The sequence below is a fragment of the Alligator mississippiensis genome, chromosome 14 (genome assembly GCF_030867095.1).
Source record: "Alligator mississippiensis isolate rAllMis1 chromosome 14, rAllMis1, whole genome shotgun sequence".
Classification (NCBI taxonomy): domain Eukaryota; kingdom Metazoa; phylum Chordata; order Crocodylia; family Alligatoridae; genus Alligator; species Alligator mississippiensis.
In genome coordinates this window covers 3,176,432-3,196,211 of record NC_081837.1, presented here as the reverse complement: position 1 = coordinate 3,196,211, position 19,780 = coordinate 3,176,432, and the positions used below count along the sequence as shown (strand labels likewise).

Sequence of the window (19,780 nt, the reverse complement as noted above, 5' to 3'; positions counted from 1 at the left end):
AACAATTTATTTTAATTTACAAGTTTAAGAAAAATGTAGAGTCTGTGATTTTAAACAACCAACGGCCCAAGTTTCCAAATCATTGGCCTACAGAACAGAGAGATTATCCCCATCATGAATTGATCTGTTGCAGATGTGTCAAAACTCCTGGGGTCACATTTTATAATATCATCTAAACAGTCTGTAAAAATCTGCTTAATCTCTTTTTTAAAAAGTAAATGTACCTGGGAAGCAACAACCCTTCAAGCATCCCTTTGATTGTTTTGAAAATGATCATCACTAAGTACCACCTATCTGCAGATGACAATCAGTTTCAGACTCAAGTTAATGAGATATGCCCATTTCTGAAACATTATGGGAAACCACAATGCTATTATCATTGAAGCTGGAAACCAAGTTGCATTAGCAGGTACAAATGATCTCTCATAAAAAAGAAGATGCCACAGTTGATAACACTTGAAGGTCCCTTCACAATTTCTGCCTGAGGCTTTGAAACATCCTCATGCAGAAGGATTGAGGACTTCTGGCGCTAAAATGCTGCAGGTGTGAAAGTAATCCCTGCGGTATAAAGCTATCCATGCAGAGATGCTACACTTCCATGCCAGTTCTGGGGCCTACTACTGCTTTAGTAGGACTACCCTGTTACTGTTCCCCAAATGGAGCCGTGCCTGGCAGTACCTGTCCCCACAACCTTCCTTAAAGTACAATTGTAAAGCCTTTAGGGGACCCCAGTCAGACTTAATATAGTTAGAGAGCTCCAAACTCTCATTTGATTCATAGAGTGCTGAAGTAAACTGAGGTGTAGAAGGGTCGTATAGCAAATCAGTGACAGAGCTGGGAACAGAAATGAATGGTCCATTACTTTAATCTCAGCCCAATACTTTAATAATGGGTGACTCCCAAAGCAGAAACAATTGACACCCATAGGCTCCATTTATTAAAAATATATGCTAACATTGTAATTGTTCCTACTACAAAACCAAATGCAAGAAGATGAACTGAGCCACAATTTAAGAACAGGACGATGGTTCTTCTTTGTCAAGTCCTTCTGCTGAATGCAGTATTTAGAGATGGGTAAGTACTGTGGTTGTATTTCATACTACATTAGAGGCAGAGTTTTAAAAAAAAAAGAGAGGCTTCCTAGTTAAGAACGACAGCATGAAGGCTAGGGAAGCCATAACAAAGAGTAAAATGTCTTGATTGATCACAAAATGTAATGGAATAAAGAATGTAGAGGTTTAAATATTTATCGAACTTGTAATGTTGTAACTATTTGGGATGACTAATAGTTTTAAGATCAAAAACACTTGTTGATAAAGCATCACAAAAAATCAACATCTGTTCTGTAAAATAAGCAAGAGGGAACTATATCTACAGTATAAGAAAGACATAGCTGTCACCATGTACAACAGGCACATATTTTTAAAAATGTTCCTTTTAAGTCAACTTATTTTTAAGAGACTATATTGGATGAAAAACCATGTAATAAAAGAATGACTTTTCATGTAACTATTAAAACTGAAAAAAAATGTCAAATTTTAGTTTAAAAGTCACTGCTTATGATGTGTATTTACTGTCTGCATTTCACTCAGTCCAACTCTTAGCCAAAAAGAGGCTAAATTTGACTGACTTTCTGGTTCTGAGAGCATTTACTTCATGCTGAGAGCATTTACTTCATGCTGCAATGTCTGGATTGCAAATATTGCATAGGATTAGTTAACTGTGGAGAAAAAATATACTCTTTAAAAACAAGTCTACATGTTTACTGGCATTTTCTAAAACTTTACTTTTGTAATTCCTAAACGTGGAGTCTAAATTGTTCTGACAGGATCCTTTTACCATTCCCGAGCTGCATTCATTCAGTGTCTTCTCAAAAGAGCCTAAATGGACAATGCCTACATTTCCCCTTTCAAATTCCAAATTACAAGTATTTTTTTTTTCCATTTCTAAAAATACCCTTTTGGTTACTGGTTCTTTAGCTGCGACACAAAGGGGACAATGTCAACTTAAACAGGGCATGATAATTTAGATTTTGCAAAAACCTGCTTTTACAAAGCCTGGTACTTAGGAAATGTTTCTGTTTATTTTTAATTAAAAATATAACTTGTTTTTAAATAAACTTTTAAAACCAAGACATGGTAGCATCACAAACATGAAACTGAATGAAAACACAAGTGAAATCGACTGTAACAATGATTATTGTCCAAACTGAGAGAAACGCAAAAGGTAAATGAAGCACGTAGAGGGATACACAAATTTTATTTCTAATTTCTTTCATTTTTAATCCTCAATAAGAAGAGCAATATATCTTTTGCTATTATTGTACTGACAAAATATGATTTCTAGATAACCAGCATCCCTCTAATTTCTCTGCTACTAGAGTCCTGATCCTCCCCTTATCACTGCCTGTGTTTTTTTTATCCAAGAATCAGACTAGGGTTTGTACTTGAAGTGTGACACAGGATCTTTCTGAAGAGCATAAGATCATTCTTCAGGAGCCTGATCCTGCATCACTGAAGTCAACAGGATCTTTGCTATCAAGTTTGGGCACAGGTCTGTCACCTCTTCCTTTCCTCACCCGATATGTCTATCCACTGCATGAACACCCTTAATTTTGCTTTTATAATACATGCATTGTGAGCAGGATACGGCCCTTAGTACATTTGTTCCTCTATTGTTAAAATATGTATTTCTATTGAATCAGTGTTACACAAGTGACTCTCCAAACAGAGGATGACTTCTAAGGTTACCGTGCCAATACATATTCCCCAAAAGTTATTCCCAGTAGCTTCTCTCCCTCTTGGCCTGGTCTTCACTTGCCCACTTTAAGTGTTGCGTATCATTCAGAAAGCGAAGAGGACACATTTTGCAGCATTTAGCCTGCTAGAAAGATTGTAATCTAATTTTTTTCAAACATACAGTGTCTCTAGAAAGACACTAAGAAGCGGAAATCTTAAGGAAGGAAATCAGCTGAAAAAATACCCGGGACAGGAACTCCTGATGCTGTGGTGCGGAGTAGTGCCGAGTTGTCGTGCTGCGTTCATCAGTGGCAGGACCTTCTTCCTGCCCTCACAAATTAAAAAAAGAGCCGGAAATAACTCAAACCTGCCCTTCGCTTGTGCATACTCCGCATACTGCACCTAACGCACGCTCCTCACTCTGCCACCAGGCAGTGACAGTGACAGGAAAGAGATTCGCCCTTGCAAACAACCTCTCGCCTTGTTTCGACTTTCACGTCGGCATGGTTTTGTACGCTAACGCTCTCGTGCCCACCGAGGGGTGAGAGTCATTTCACACGCGCGCACGCCTGAAGTTACTCATCCCCAGACACGTTCCCAGGACGAAGCCCTCCGCCTGCGGGTGGAAAACGCTCCGCTCTGACGTGTCGTTCGACAGCCGCGTGCCACCTGAAAGAGGCTTCGGGTGCCTGGCCGAGACCTTCCCCGGCGTCCCACCTAGCTGGCGCTTACCTCCGGCGGCGTCCCTTCAGAGCTGTCGCAGTCCCGTCGAGGCGTCGGATTTGACTCGAGCGTGCAATGTCTTTTTTTCCCGCCCCCCCCCTTTGGAAATATGACCCTACGTTAGGGACAGCTTTTGGCGTGACGGAAAGGGGCGCACACGCCGCTCGGTGGGGGCAGCGGAAACCTCTCCGGCAAACCCTGGGAGGGGGTGTTCTAGGCAGGTGGGAAGGGGAGGACATCCCATCCCATCCCGCGTGAGGCTTTGTCCAGGGGGGGCTTAAAGCACCAGCCCCGGGGGGACGGAGAAGCCCTTGCCCCGGGGGACCCGGCACTCACTACTTGTAGAGCTGCTGCAGGCAGAGGTCCAGGCTCTCGCCCTCCACCTCCTCCTCCGTGATGTGCTCGGGCAGCGGCCGCGGCAGCGGGGGCAGGGCCGGCGGCTGGGGCTCGCCCTCGGGCTCCTCGTCCTTGCCCTTGTCCTCGGCCGCCCCGTCGGGCGCCCCGTCGGCGGCGGCGGGTGGCGGTGGCGGCGGCGGCGGGGCCACGAAGGGCCCGCGGAGCTCGCCCAGGAAGAGCTCGAGGAAGCGGCGGTAGCTCTTCTCCTCCGCGCTGCCGCCCGCGGCCATCGCTCCGCATTCCCGGCTGCCGCCGCGGATCAGCACTGCGCCCGCAGAGAGCTCCCGCCTCCGCCCGCCCGCCCCCCGCCTGAGGCGGCTCCTGTCAGCGCGCGGGGCGGGGCGCGCCCGCCCAACGGTCCCAACGGTCCCAACGGACACTCGCTGAGGGGGCGCCGGCCCCGAAGGGCACGGCACTCTTCAGCAGGGCTCAGGGGGGACCTGGTGGCTGCCCATAAACACCGCAGGGGCGTCCGCCAGAGCGCCCCGAGGGATGACCAAGGACCAGCGGCCATACATAAGCTCCTCCAAGACCGTTGTAGGCTGGACGTCAGGAAACAGCCTGCCTGGAACAGACTCCTGCGGAGGTGGTGTAAGCACCCACTCTGGGCTCTTTTAAGAAACGTGTGGACGCTTGTCTTGCTTGGGATCCTTTGACCCTCTAGCTGGCTCCTGCCGGGCGCTGGACTCGACCATCTTCCAGCCCTAGTGGCTATGCCGTCTCTAGGACACCTGCGCGAGCTCCTTGCCACCGCCCGCGGGCAGTTGCCGTACCCCCCAGCCTCCGGGGGCACGTGGCGTTCATGAAGCCTTTTATTAGACCAACAGAAATTGAAAAAAAATTAAAATATTGGCCGTCGCCAACGCTGCCAGTGGCATCTGGAGGCCATTGCCACTCACCCCCCCCCGCTGCCGAAGCTGCCTGTGGCATCTGCGGGTGGTCGCCGCTCGGCGTTCGCCACCCCCCTTGCCACTGCCGCAGCCACCTGCACGTGGTCCGCGCTTGCCACCACCACGCCATCGCCAGCAGGTGGTCGCCATGCTCCCCCCCCCCAGCCTCGGGAGGCACGAGGCGTTCATGTTGGTCTGAGGCAAAAAGAAATGCAGAACTCTACAACTGGTGGTTCAGAGATGATCCCGTTTATTACACCCATTTTTTTGCGATTCCTTAGTTGGTCTAATAAACGGGATCATCTCTGAACCAAGAGCTCTAGATTTTTGCATTACTTTTTGTCTCAGACCAACACGGCTACCAAATACATGGCAGGAGGCTAACAAGGTTCCTTGGGTGAATTCGATATCTTTTATTAGACCAACCCAAATGGTTGGAGAATAGTTGGAGAATGGCAGGAGGCTAGGCATTTTTGGGAAGATTTAGTGGGGTTTGGAGTCATGGCAGAGCTGTGGTGTTCTGGGAATCATACTCGAGGCAAGGATTGCACTGGGTCTTGGCCCAGCCGCCTGACTGGGATAGATGTAGGCAAGCATTGGAAGGCGAAGCCGTCTTCATCCAGTCTGTGCTTCAGTGAAACCAGCGCAGTCAAGCCAAGAAAAGATTCCCACTCCCAATCCTTGCCTCTTTCAAGATTTAAATCACGTATATGAGTTCGGCCTCCGCACGAGAGGGTCTGGCCAAGAGGGGTGCCAGGTGGGGCAGTAGCACACGGAGCACAACTTCTTCAGACTTACCTCCAGTCAGCAGGACACAAACGGCAGCTGATCAGTGGCTGCTGTCAAATAAATCTCTCCTGTTTGCCAAAAGCACGTTCATTTGTTTTGTTCCTTGCAACCGAAAGGCTATTTTCGGAGGCATGGGTCCATAAATATCCACAATGAGCAGGTATAATTGTCAGGGAGATTAAAAATAACCCCAGGACAAGGGAAAGGAGTGAGATCCCCAGTGTCAAATGTATCTTGAAGAATAGCCATTCTACAGGCATTGTATGCAAAAACAAATTATTAGTTTTTTGTTAACTGTAACCAGGGTGGTAGCTTGTGGGAACCTGTTGTTACCAGGACCACAGTATTTGCCGTTGCACGTCAGGCACCACAGTCAATCTGTCTTCTAGTGATTATGACTTCAGTTCCAAAGCAGTTTGAGAGTATTTCTGGCAATTGCATTAACTGATTATGTAGCAAACTTGTGAATATGTGAAAGCCACAAGCATAAAAAGAAAGGTTATTACAGTTGTTTTTCATCTTTCATAGCTGAAAATTGTTACAGTGATATCAAAATTACCTAGGTTTTTGGTCTAATAAAAGATATCACATCTACCCAAAGAACTTTGCCTGTCTGTGTCCTTAGACCAACACGGCTACAACCAAAAACCCATAAAAAATTATCTACGCACATAGCAAATATGTGCCTTGAGCAAGGGGCTGGATTAGAGGACTCTTCCAGCCCTACTTTCCTATGATCCTGTGACATGGAAATTATATGTTCTAATTTTATTCAGTGTGCATCTTGCAGTCTTTCTAACATCTCATGTATTTTTCTAAAACTGTCAGATAAGTTTGAAAAGTAAAGTAATAATGGCTTTTTGTGGTATGGTGACAGTTTACAGCTACAGTTGATGATTTCATTTTTTTCCTTTTTCCTTTTTTTTCTCCCAAAGTTTGTGGGTACTGCATCATCGGTGACTGAGTCACAGGCCTCAAGAGAATTCAGGCACATTGTAAGTATCCAAAAATGAGTTGGAAAGTACGTTCCTGATCACTAGTAAGTCATGGGAGATACAATATAAATTCTGTTCTAAACCTTACCACCACACTCAGACCAGCTGGCTGATCATCGTCATATTACATAATAATATGTAGCTATTCAGAGTAATAATAAGCAATCAAGGCTTTCCAAGAAGAAAAAAATCAAACAGTGCATGCTCTCTCCCTTCGTTTTAATTTGGACTCTCTCAAAAAATGCATTTCTTAGTCCAGTTTAACAGCATATGGAAAATATCTGAGAATGATAACCTGTTCTCTTTCATATTATTATGTTACAGTTACTAGATGCTCTTGATTCACCTTGGCAGTCCCCATGTGTTTTTCATCATTTGTCTAATTGCAAAAGAACACTAATTAAAATTAAATAGAGTACAACTTTGTACTCAGGATACATAGTCAAATTTTGATACTACAGGTCAAGTTAGCTTTTTCTTTTTGCTCTGTTATTAAATGAAGAGGTTATGGATCTAAGCCATGTGACATTTGTTTCTGGAAGTGAAAATGAAAACAATTCTTATTAACCTCCAATATGGAACATATGGTAATCGTGGGTGATGTGGCCAAGTTAGGCAGCCAAAAGCCTGCCCTTTATTCATGATGATAAGACAGAAGAGTGGGCAATTGCTACACAAAGTAGCAACACCATCACCTTACTTTTGTCCAGAAAGGACAATCTAACTACAGTTCTCTCTCTTGTAAAGGCGTGATCTGTGGGTGGCACATTTGACTCTGACATATGTTTTCAGTACTTCATTAAGCAAGTACTAAACTAAATGCACCGTAACTACTGCACATTAATGAATGTGTAGACACGCTCCCTGCGAGTTAAATTTTAGAATGGATTGTTCCTGTACCACAAGGTTAGCTGAAAACAATAAAAGTTTGGAGCTGAAAAACTTAAGTGTTCAGCATGTTGTCAGGTACAAGATGAGTTTTCAAGGTGTCCTGCAAAAAACAAAGATGCTTGTATCCTTTATAGGCTTTTGTATGGTGTATAGGAAAAGATTAGGATGATTTAGCTGCCAAAAAAGTGTGTGTGTGGGGAGGGGGGGAGGGGGGGTTGCTTTATTTTAGCCTGAGCAATAAAAGTATCAAGTTTTTTCTTTCCTGATTTTACTGGTGAATAAGAGGAAGAGCTTTCTCAGCTTCTAAGTAGAGGGATTGGTATCAAAGCTTTCACAAAGACATTTTTTCCCCAAAAAAAGTTTGCCAAGAGCTTGTCTAGTATCTTAAGCTGATGTGACCAAACTTATAAACTAACAACCAAATTCTTTGCTGCATCAAGATTCAGCATAACAGCAGTCCATTAAAGGCTTCACTTTCCTGTTGGTCTTAGTCTCAGTGTAGGTTTGGGCAGCTTGGGATGAAGTTGCTTGAGGACTGTATGCCTAGTAGGGATAATGAGAGCATTGTATGATCTCCTCTCTCTGTGGTTGGGAGTGGGATGCTGGTAGCCCAGGAGCTGGTGTGCTGAGAGTTCCCCTTGTGCCAGGGAAATTCTCAACGGAGCAGATCTGCCTCCTTTGTTCTTCCAGAGTAGCACAAAGGGACCAGAATCTGCCCCAAGAAATGTTAAACAGTCTGACTGTATATTCCTTACTCCTGTACATGGCTCAAGATTCATCCCTGGCATGTGTGCTATTAAAGTCCTACCAGTAGCTCAGTGGCCTGTGGTGTCTTGCTCAACACACACAGTAGGCAAGACATTGTGTTTGAAAGTAAGTTATCTCTCTCCACCCTCTAAAAACAAGAAATCAACCCTCCACCTTTCAAGCTTTCTTCACTCATCACACAGGAGCAGAAAAAGGGCACAAACATGATTTTATTTCTTTCCAGGTCACCTTTAATGTGTACCTTTAAAAAAGTCTTCTTTTAATATCCAACCTTCAGAGACCCTTTACATAACAAATTAGGTTTATAATGGCATATATGGAAAACTATGTTAGTAAAACTGACATTTACACTCTGATACTTATCATCCCTACTTAAAGAGTTAATGAGGTGTGTGGCATATTTATCAACAAATTTGTAGCCAAATGGTTAAAGTAGGAAACTCCAGATGACAAGGATGTAATTACATGTCAGAGGTAATGAAAAAAACCTTTTTTAACATTACCCACATCCTGACCTCGTGGTCAAAACGCTAATGTCTGTCTTGAATAAAAAGCAGAAGTACAAGTGCAGTATAGTGTAGCAGGATTTGAGCAGGCCTTGGGGAGGTGACCTGAATTGTATGGAAGTGCACGAAGAAGTACTTCTTTTTAACTGTGAAAGAAAAATTCTAGCACATTGGCATGTAGCAAATATTTGAGAACATCAGGGAGTATTTGGAGGTGCTTTAATATACCTATGTGATATATTTTTATACTATGCTGATGAACATCACAGGACTAGACAGATTGTCTTTCTGAAGTGATCTGTTTAAAAGCAGAGGCCTCTGCAACAAACAACAGGGCATTCTGGAAGCTAAATTTGTGTGTTTGTGGTCAAATGGAGCCAGTGTCAAAGCAAATATCACCAAGCATTTTGCACGTAGAAGATGCGATTCTCATCTTAATAGGGAGCTCTGTTACTGAATTTGACCAGCTTAAGTCAATAACAGCATTGCATATATTTCTAATATACTGTTGCATAGCATTCAAACTCTTTATACAGTACTGAGTTTACATATCTTACTAACATGAGATGAACGCATAAAAAAACTTGTTACTTCACAAAAATACACAAATATAGTAAATGTTTTCCATAAGCAAGGTAAATATTCCTAATTCTTGTTATGCCTCTCAAAACTCAGTGAGACAATCACTTCTCTACATAACTGAACTGACTTAATTGGCTGAGAACAAGGACGGCAACTGAATTAACTAAATACAATGAAAAGACCCTTGTTTACAAGTTATTTCAAGCTCCAGTTCACTTTCTTGGTTCAGTCTCTGATCAACTGCAATTACTACTTTTTCCAGCTGAGAAATTTATTTGAAAACTGAGTCCAGAATTTCAAGTCTTTTGGCATGATACCTTCAGTCACCACTGCTTTTAATGTCATCATACCACAATAAATATTATCTTAAGACATTCCTATGCATCTGTGTCTGGAAAGTTGTTCCTTTCTAAGACTCCAAGGCAACTCTTAAGAACTCATGTCAATAGATGATGTTGAATTACCTCTATGCTTCCTAGAACAAAGTATTTCAGATCCTCCCTCCTGCATCTAGCTTTCATTCCAAATCTAGTCCTAAAAAAAGCACATTTTCTGTTACTATTTACATTTGCAAAATTTAGCATGGTAATCAACTAAGCAATATTCACAAGTGTTCCTAAGTAGTTTCATCTGACATAGATGTGAGCTTCCAATGTCTTTCACAGGCTTTAGGGTACCAAACTTGCCCCTTATTTGCTTTTCGGCGTTATTAACACAGAAACAAAGATGCTTGTTCCCTTGGCTGGGGACATTTATACAAATCTTTCCCACCATAGCTGGCTGCTGATCACTACCAACGCAACAGTATTTGGAATCCAGTAGGAGAGCTGATGTGTTTCTTTGTTCCCAGCATTGCCCTCCAAATAAAAGAGCTGATCTTTCCTCCTCTGCCGTCAACAGGAGTTTTGACATAGACTTCTATGGGAGCAGGTTTGGTCCCGTAACTTGAAGCCTGACCACATATCCACACCAGTCATCAAAGCATGTATCCTCCCCATGCTTCTTACATTGATTCTCCTTGGAAGATAATTGGTTTCCTAGTGCTTTCTAATGGAGAAAGTTGTTTTCAAAGCAGAGACCTCGTAGAGTCAAGAGCAAATAAAATGTTCATTTTCTCTTCCCAAAGTAAAGAATTTCAAAGCAGCATTCTGGTGCTGGGAGAGGCGCATCACAGCCACTGATTTTATTGCCAAGTCCCGTGGTAGAGACTGGAGCCTTGTTGTAGTGACATAATCACTCCTCACACCATAAGTAAGTGTTATGTGTAAGTACCAAATTGAATAATAGTAAACTATTCATGGTCTTTAAAGTTTCCGTATTTGAGACAAACAGCATCTTAACAACAAACCAAACACGATGAGATTTTACTTTTGAGTCAATGCTGTGAACTTGGATAGTTTCTTAGTTCATGCAGTTGTAAAACTGCCTTTTAAGCCATTTTGTTTAGCACAGGGATGCTTTGAAATAATATATGAGATACAAAAGGGAGTTCTAGCCACATTCACACACAGAAGAAAACACCTCACACAGGGTAATGAACTGCTGAGACAAGGGGCCAAAATCTTCTCTTACACAAGTGTTATCTGGAGGTGCTCCACTGTCTCCTGCAGTGTTTCTGGCACAGATAAAAATACAGTCTGGCCAACTGAGCATTGTTTCAACCATCAGATTCTTTTCTCAAGGGCTGGGCTCCCCTGGGGAATTTTGCTATGGAGTAGCTATAACAATGTAATTGCAGCACCGCAATCCCCTACAATGCACATGATGCTCTGGTGTAAAAATTGTATTGCACCAGTATGACTTATTCAGAAACCTGCAAAAATTTCCAGTATAGGCAACCCCTTGTACAGCCTTGAGGGGTTTCAGATTTCCACTCTTAGCCCATAACTATATTATCATTTTATTTTGACAATGACTTCTAGAATATAGAATATATTACTCAAACAAAACAGTTTGTCCTATAATAAAACAGGATTGTGGACTCAGCTGGGACCTCTACTGTACTGTATAGCACTGTAGTACTGTAATAAAAATGTGTGGCCAGCTGATACTCATATTAAAAAAGGAGGACAGACAGGTCTTTCAATATTTTCTGTGAAGATGGAGGAAGAAAGTATTGCATATTTTAAAAGTAGAGAAAGGTCAATTAATTAGACTGAAATAGATGTTTTCCATAAATATAACAACAGTGCGTAGCTACCATCAGTACATGCATCACTAGCCACTGCTAGTGTTTTTTAAAATGTGATTGTGATCCCCTTAACCAGGGCAGTTTTCTATATAGCTATGCAGGCATGCATTCTATATCAGACCTTCCCTCCTCCTCTGGCACTGCAATACGTAGGAAGCTATTATTCCCAAATGAAGCATTTGCTTGCTGACATCACATGCAGTAGAATCCTTTTGTTTGCCTGTGTCTCCTGCATTGAAATGTTTGTCTGAGTCACAAGCGCCGCCGTCTTTCTTCCTCTGTGTCACTCCTGCTGGAAAGCTCTCCCTGACTCATGGATTTTAAATTTTGACAAAGCCCAATTCTCAGAATGGCAATTGAATTTTTTTCCCCTGGAATATTTTATTATGCAAATTATATCTAAACACTATAATGATCCAAAAATCACTGCCACTCTTTTTTTGGCATTTTAAATAGAGAGGTTTTATGACTCATATTCCACACTGAATTTTGTTTCAAGGCAAAGTCAATTTTAGTGTGAATTACCAAATTAAAAATTAGAGATGCTGACTCCCACATTAGTCTGCTGGCTAGGTTTTCCCAGCTATACTGATATCAATTTCTGTGCTGCAAAGGGATTGTGTGTGTGTGTGTGTGTGTAAAAGACATACAGTGGCCTTTGTTGAGGGAAATATTTGCTCTTGTATATAAATCTCCTAAAATGTACCCAGATACTATGACTATTGATACCCAAAAGACTGGCAATAATTAATATTTTGAATTTTGAAAATGAGATATTCTTCCCTTGCATTATAATCTTACTACAGGTTTGTTTTCTGTGAAAGAGAACAGATCCTTGCTGGTTATTCTCAGTAGGCAGAGCTGTTTCTTTCATTTGGTTTATATTTTAGAGCTGCTAATATATTCCTGGCTTCTGAGAAACCCATCTCTCTTCTAAATTAAATTAGCACCACAAACAAAACAGGCCCTGATATTGTAATTAGAATTTCCATACTAAATTCTGTATTTGAAAAAGGGCAGCATGGAAGCTGAAGGTTGTCTAGCCACATAGTTGAGATGTGTGACAAAGAAGGGTTCCTATTCACCAAGAGAGATTGTAGACATTGCCAGACTGGACTAGATCTTATATCAATCTAGTCCAGTGTCCTGTCTCTGCAGTGGCCAGTAACAGATAAATGGGATGTTGATTACAGTGCTCCAGTTCTTTGATCCAGGACTCCCCACTGCCTAATGGCCAAAGACCTGATTCAGCAAAGCACATATATGTGCTTAACTTTCGAAACACAAGCATAAGTCTCACTGAATTCGTCCCTGGCTTGAAGCATGTAAGCAAACTGCTACATCGAGCCCTTTGGAAATTCAGTGCACACAGAAAAAGGGAAAATCATGACCTGTCATTAGATATCCCATAGTGGATGCCATTGTTTCCCTGAGGGAGTAGGAGGTTCTTTTGTGCTCAGAGGAGGACTGGTGTTATAACACTCACTACCCAAATAAAAACCTCCTTTTTGTAGAAAACATTTTCAATTTTTATTAAAAAAAGCCAATGGCACATTAAAACTAAACATCTGAGCAAGCATGGATGTTCTGGCTTTAATATGAGAATAATTTGTGAAGCAACAATTTTGGTTAAAAACTAGTCTCTTGGGTGCCTGGGGGGTGGTCCCAAGTTTCCAGTATAAACATTTCCATATATAACATCTTTAGTGAAGTTTAACTTCTGAAGTGCTACTGTTTGTCCTCTTCTATCCGTGGCCGTTTGCGAGGGTTCATTTCAGATCCTTCAGGGGTTTGGCTTGGAGGTGGAGGCTGCACATCCCGAAAGCCATGAGGCTGCAAAAAAAACAAACAAAAACTGGTGGAGGTCCAATTGTGATCTCACTTACCCTGGTGTAAACAGGTACAAATGGATCAGAATCAGGTCTGCTCTTGCAATTTATTTTAGAGACATGGCTTAAAATGTTTCTAATTCAGGCTGCGCTCAGAATTCTAAAGGAAGCTCTTCCTTGCACAGGCTAGCTAATAAGCTCTCGCTCCTCATTTTATTTTTAAAGATATTTTCCCATCCCCAATCAGGCCAGCATTTTCATTTTGTTACTAATAGGCCCTATGGCTATGGAGCACACTGCTTCTCTAAATTAATTTATGCTGCCTATTTCAACAAATTAAAGGCCAAATCCTCCAGCCCTCACTTAAGCAAGAAGCGAGGGGCAAAAACTGCAGGCTGCAGAGTGAGAGTTGCATTTGAATGCTAACAAGAGAATGTTTAAAACTTGGGGCAAAACTGTTTGTTTGTTTAGTTTTATTTGATCACTGCAATGGGATGCTGTACAGTTAGCAAAGGGTGGGTCTGAATTTAGTTCATGAGATTTTTCAGATTGTCACTGTAGAAGCAAGAGCACTCCTGGCCAACAACAGTGGTTCACGGAGCATGCTAGGAGGTACCTCAATCTGCTAAAGAACAAGCGTGGGTCAAATGTAGAAGTGACCTAAGCTAGACACAGGCACAAAGTAGAGAGCTGAAAAGGATGCGATTGTTTGGCATCAGCACCATGGCATCTGCTCATGGTTCAGAATTTGTGCTTGTTAAGTTTGTACCTATCAAGGTATAATTACGATGCAGGCATCTGGAAAAATGGCATCTTATGCCTTGTGAAGTGACGGCCCTCACTTTTGTTCTGTCTTTGTGCCTCCTAACTACTCATGTTGTGCTGGGAGCATCTCATATTGACCTCTCTGGAGAATGAAGGAGCAGTGTTGACAGTTCACAAAAGGAATCTCATGGAAGGATTGTAGCTACAATGCAAGGGCCTCAAAAAGAGAAAGGGGCTAATCAGAAGAAAAACTCCTTGTGGGGACCCTGAATGCTCAAGCAGAGACTGGGGGGGGGACGACAGTATTTCAGAAGAGCTGACATTTCCAGTTGATGCAGTGTGAAAAAGCAGGAATTACTATCAAGTGTGTGACTCTGTGAGATGCCAGTAAATCCGATGTGCAAGACCAATCCAAGATGAAATGAAACCAGTAAACATGCTTTGACTGACCTCCAATTGCTGTATTTCTAATCTATTTCTAAAAGTCTCACCTCATGTGGTCTACTATTTTGAGTTTTTAAAAAAAGGAACAAACAGCAAGAGATGCCACAAGGACAGAACTTATACAGCCCTTCTGCTATTTTAAGCAGCTCAAGTATTATTCTAAATTGTATAATGGGGAATCTTAAAATTTACTATTTCACTGCTGCTTGCATCTAATCTCTGCCATTTATTTCCCTTTGGCACAAAAGTGGATCTGTAGCCAAGAATCCACTTAATCCAACACACTAGGAATTCTGGTAGTTGTGTAAGCAGTATTGAGATAAAAGTATGCAGTTCCATATGGATTTTTTGCTTCACTGTCTTTTGACCTCATACTTTTCAGTCCCCATTAACGGGCAAAAGGGACTCAGCCTTCAAAAGGTTGCTTGGACACTCAAAAATCAGAATGGCCAGTGATCACCGAAGTGATCACTCTTTAATCCATCCCTGTTCTATAGCAAAGTATAAAAAAAAAAAATCAACAGAGAGGTATTATAAATCAGTTGAATGTTGCTCAGGTCTCAGATGCATACGGCTTCTATGTTTACAGAATTTAAACTAGCTGCAAAAAATGACAAGTTTTGTATTGCCATCTCCCACTGTTGAACTACAAATTGATAAAAACTGGGAAGGTTGAGGGAACATTATAATCTATTTATCCATTACACTGAAATTCACAGTATTTAGCACTTACTGTGCTTTACATGTTAAATATTATGTAATGAATCCACAAAACCTCTGTAAGACAGTTAAGTCATTTTATCCCCATTTCACAGGTAAGAAAACTACAGAGGTAGAGATGTAAACCGACTTGCCAGTGTGCCAAAGGGGAGTCCTGTCAAAAGAGCAAAGAGTCTTGGTTACTAAATCCCATGTAAAACATGGAAGAGACAGATCCTCAAAGATATTTAGGTTTCTAACTCCTCTAGAAATCAGTGGGCATACAGCACCTAAGAACTTCTGAAGATCTGGGCCCAAGACCAGATTTTTTATTCCTGGGTAAAGATATGTTGGATCATATTTTGCAGCACTGAATGGATATTTACAAGTGCCCGTCTGACTACTAAGGCGATAATAAGGAATGGTCGCATTGGACAGCTACTGTCAAATCTGATTTTCATGGAAGAAATAACTGCGTATTCTGTATTTATCACTCATAGAATGTATCCAGTCTCTGAAGTCTGCATTGAAACAGGACTAAGGCTTAACACTTGGGTAATTTAAAACTGCAACTAATCTCTGATTAGAGTGTATTCAAACCTGTATTTTGAGATTGTATGGAGGAATGTTACAAAATCAAACTGGAAGAAAAAAGTAATTAGAACCTTCTGTAGGACTAAAGTGTATATTGTACACATTTCTTCTACCAAGGTTTGTACATTAAGACCTGAACAAAAATCTTGGATTTCTGTTCAGGAGTCTGAAAACCTCAGATATTATGGGCAGCATAAAATCCGCAAGAAATGCTATGGCAACATGTTTCCATGAGCACACATGGCAAACAGTTATTACATGTAACTGCATAAGTGACACTTGAAGCGATGAGTTGAGAATGGCTTTTATCCAAAGAGAACTTAGGTAATAATGCCTAGTATTGACACATAAATCACTTGTGCTCCACAATGTGCAGCGCCCATCTTCACAAAAAGGAATACTGCAGTGTTCACATAGGGGCTGAAACTAAAAATTTCTGCTAAAAGCTGAAAACAACAGAGGAACAGGAAGACTGTGAGCCACCCATGTGAGTAAGCTGTGAAAATGGTAAATCTGACCTTGGGATAGATTAAAGAAAGTATTTCCAGAAGATGGAGAGAAACCTGAATGCCATTATACAGGAGACTGGTGAGACCTCTTCTAGAATACCATTTACAGTTCTGGTCATCCACGGTCAAGAAAGATGAATTTAAACTAGAGCAGTGAAGGGCTAATCATATGATCAGGAAAATGAACCAGGAGGAAACTAAGAAGGCTGACCTGTTTAACCTAATAAAGGCTGAGAAGCAGGATAACTGCATTTTATCAAGACACTGGGCTCAGAAGTAAGCATCAGAAAGGACAGAATTAGTAAAAGCTAAAGGACAACATTGACACAGGAGCAAATGGATATAGAGTTACTATGAATATATTTAGGCTGGAAAGTTTTAACAATCAAAGGAGTGAGGTTCTGGAACAGTGTCCCAAGAAGAGAGTAGTTAAGGTCAAAAAACCTAACTAGTTTTAAGATGCAGAAAAGTGTCTTCCAGTCCTATGTTCCTAATATGTAATTTTATACTGGTATGACTAACTATTTCTGTTATTGGGTTCCAAACACAACTTTCCAGAAGACCAAACTGGCCTCCTTGGAGCTAAAAACACATCTGTGAACGCTTCTTCTGGCTAAATCTCTCCTCCTGCCTCCAAAGTCCTCCCACAAATTCAATACTAACGGTAATGCAGTATGGTACCGTTGACTCCTTCTGACTCGGCGATTTGTATAACGTTGCCAACCTGATGAAACAAAACAGGTCTCATTAACACTATTAAACCTTTAGCACAGTACATTTACCAAGCTTCCAAAGGACACAGTTATAGCCTAGGTCACCAGTGAGATTCTTACATAGTTCAGTCAATGGGTAATGTTAACATCTACAATTAAATTATTTTTTTTTCTTATTTCCCCATAGTATGGTTGGGATTAACTCTGCACTTTGTAATGGAGTAATGGATTAAAAGATGCCTTTCTTGAAGCATAAACAAAAATGTTGCCCAAGTATAAGGTGAACTCTAGGGCCAGATTTTCAAAATAGGACAGCATCCAGCTGATCCCTTTTCAGCATCTAGGTGAAGTGCCCAGACTTCCCAGACCATTCAGAAGCCCTTCTTGTGCTCAGCGGATGCTGCTGGGTCTAAACAGCTTTCAAATCCAGCTACACCTTAGAAGTCTGCCCAGTGATGTACAATAACTAGAAGAATTCTCATGGACCATCAGTTATAACATCACTCCAACCCTACCCACAGGGCACTAACTTCTTCCAAACTTGTGAAAACTATGATACATACAAGGTACCCTTTCTTCTCCTTCCCTCAGCCTTATTCTGCCCGGTGTCTGTTTAGACTGCAAACTCTTTGGAGCACAGATCTTGCCTCCCACTCAAATAATCATCACATACTTCACTTCAAAAAGGCATTTGGAGTACAACTCTGCTCTAGTCCATTAAGCAACAGATTTTTTTGTTGATCCTTTGAGTGATGGTTACAGGTTTCCAGCCAGTAGAGAAAATACAGCTCTGAAGGAGCAATTAGAGAGGCATCCCTCATATTTCTCAGGTCTGTGAATGTAGTATAGTGATTAGGGATGTATTTAGTATATAGTGATTAGGGCACAGGAGACCTGCACTCTATTTCTGGCCCTGCCACTGACCTGAGAGGTATCCTTGGGCAAATCGCCTCCCCTGTATCTTTTCTACCTATTTGTCAGTCTTCTCTATTTGAATGCTAAGGTCTGAAGCAGTGGCTCTCTGACAGGTCTGTAAAGTGCCTGGCATGGGGGGCCTCTAGGTGCTACTGTAATACAAATCAATAACCAGAAAACAGCTAAACATCACAATTTCCCCCTCTCCCAACCACCCCAGGGCTGCTGCCAGGCTCCATGCACACACCTCCATATTCACACCTTTCCCTGAGAAACTGACAGGGCAAACGTTCTGCCTTGAACAATCTGTCACTTTCTGCACTGAGATACCCTGCCAAGGATCCTGTTAATTATTTTTAGGGGTGTTTTTCTCCCTGAGGTGCCATTCTATTAGAGAGCACGTAATTACAGCCCGAGGAAGATTGCTACTTCATATGAGCTACATAGGGAATTCCTTAGAACATTTAAGTGGTGGGTTGTACTTTACAGAATAGCCTCAATCTCAAGCAGCAGAAGCCATGCTTTTATAGGCACTCGGCTGGAGTTTTGCTGCGTGCCTCTGACTCAACCGGGTCTGTTCTCGCAGCAACCAGGCCCTTTGTAATTAAGCACTGACAAATTTCCAGGCCTGGAGGAGGGGAAAGAGAGAGGTAGGTATCATGTTTAGCCAAAGCATAATGAACAAGGCAGGCGGACTCTCAAACAGTCACATGAGCTCCTCAGTAATAGCCTATATAAACAGTGATATAGCAAAGCCTGCATGGATCATTGGTTGTAGTTAGGCCATTCATATATAAGGGAGAATCAGGATATTTCGTCTTGTTGGACTTTAACGTTCCATCTAAAATAGTCTACTGCATTCAGACCTACTCTAGCTTTGCAGGTCTTGTTCCACAAAGTCAAGGAGGAATGCTGTTTTATGCAAATTTACCCCTTTTGCTTTTTCTCTTTGCTAATTACGCTTCAGCCTTTCCAGCATGGTCTTGAAGGAAGAAGGTCCTCACTTTATTTGCTGTGTGCATTTACAAATTAACTTATTTTTTTTCTACAATCCACATGTTGATGCCACTTTCCTCTTTGTAACAGCTTTTCTAAAATAACTCCTAAGCAAGGAACCTGCTACAGATGCTCTGCCTGCCTCACTCAGATAAGAACAAAGCAGAGAAGCAAGGGAGGGAAAAAAAGTGGGAGCCTCCAAAACAAAGTCAGGTTTAGCAAATAAGCTGAAACTGTTCAGCCTTGCTCCATGGAGCCTAGAAGGTTCCCCTACACAGACCCACTGTGACAGAAGGAGGAAGAAAGAAAACTGTTTCAAGGGGGATTGCTTCCCTCCATCCCCACCTCCTCCACTAAGCTTGGCACTCATCATTTAGTGTTTTTAGGGGTCCGTCCAATTTTTGTTAGGGAAGTCCTGGATTAGGGAGCAGAAATGTCCAACAGAAGGGACTAAGGGTCAGATTATCTGGGTTCTATCATCACACAAGTCACTACACAAGAGGAAAGTCTTCATTGATCTCTACAGTCTTTGTATCAGGTGCTTAGCCACTTGCCTATGGTTTCACTAAAACACAAAAAGGTTTGTTTTTCCCCTACCTGCAAAGTGGGGAGAGTAAAACTGATTTGTTGAGCTCTGAGGCCCATGGGTGAAGACAGCCAAAAGTACTGTTTTTTTTGTTTTCTTTTTGTCATCCAACAGTCTCCAAATTCCTTGTGTCTGAAAAGCTGCTGTGAGGCTGTGACATGCTGACCACAATGAAGGAAAGAGTCTGTGATCCAGACGATCAGCTTACCTAAGGGCTGAACTGCAGCATAGGGATGTCTTGCCCTACCTGTCCAGAGATAG

General features: G+C 42.0%; 2 protein-coding genes and 1 long non-coding RNA gene across 6 annotated transcripts in view; 1 reads left to right on the top strand and 2 right to left on the bottom strand.

Annotated features, from left to right (window-relative positions):
• The window catches only part of PPM1E (protein phosphatase, Mg2+/Mn2+ dependent 1E), an 89,257-nt gene extending 85,141 nt beyond the window's left edge, over positions 1-4,116 (bottom strand). Inside the window, exon 1 of one of the 2 annotated variants that reach the window (XM_059717015.1) lies at positions 3,798-4,116. In XM_059717015.1, the coding sequence (XP_059572998.1) occupies positions 3,798-4,087 (290 nt within the window). In that variant the 5' untranslated portion in view covers positions 4,088-4,116. The remainder of the gene's footprint in view (positions 1-3,797) is intronic. The other variant, XM_006265644.4, reaches the window with a different exon arrangement.
• An 81-nt stretch (positions 4,117-4,197) lies between these two features.
• The window catches only part of LOC132244716 (uncharacterized), a 21,572-nt gene continuing 5,989 nt past the window's right edge, over positions 4,198-19,780 (top strand). Inside the window, exons 1-2 of the long non-coding RNA XR_009456454.1 lie at positions 4,198-4,443; positions 6,472-6,531. This is a non-coding gene — a long non-coding RNA (uncharacterized LOC132244716). The remainder of the gene's footprint in view (positions 4,444-6,471; positions 6,532-19,780) is intronic.
• The window catches only part of RAD51C (RAD51 paralog C), a 20,169-nt gene continuing 13,363 nt past the window's right edge, over positions 12,975-19,780 (bottom strand). Inside the window, exons 8-9 of one of the 3 annotated variants that reach the window (XM_006265627.4) lie at positions 16,973-17,033; positions 12,975-13,302 (exon numbers count right to left, since the gene is read on the bottom strand). In XM_006265627.4, the coding sequence (XP_006265689.2) occupies positions 13,198-13,302; positions 16,973-17,033 (166 nt within the window). In that variant the 3' untranslated portion in view covers positions 12,975-13,197. Of the gene's footprint in view, positions 13,303-16,972; positions 17,034-19,727; positions 19,767-19,780 lie in introns of those variants that run through there. The other 2 variants (XM_019493339.2, XM_019493340.2) reach the window with 2 other exon arrangements.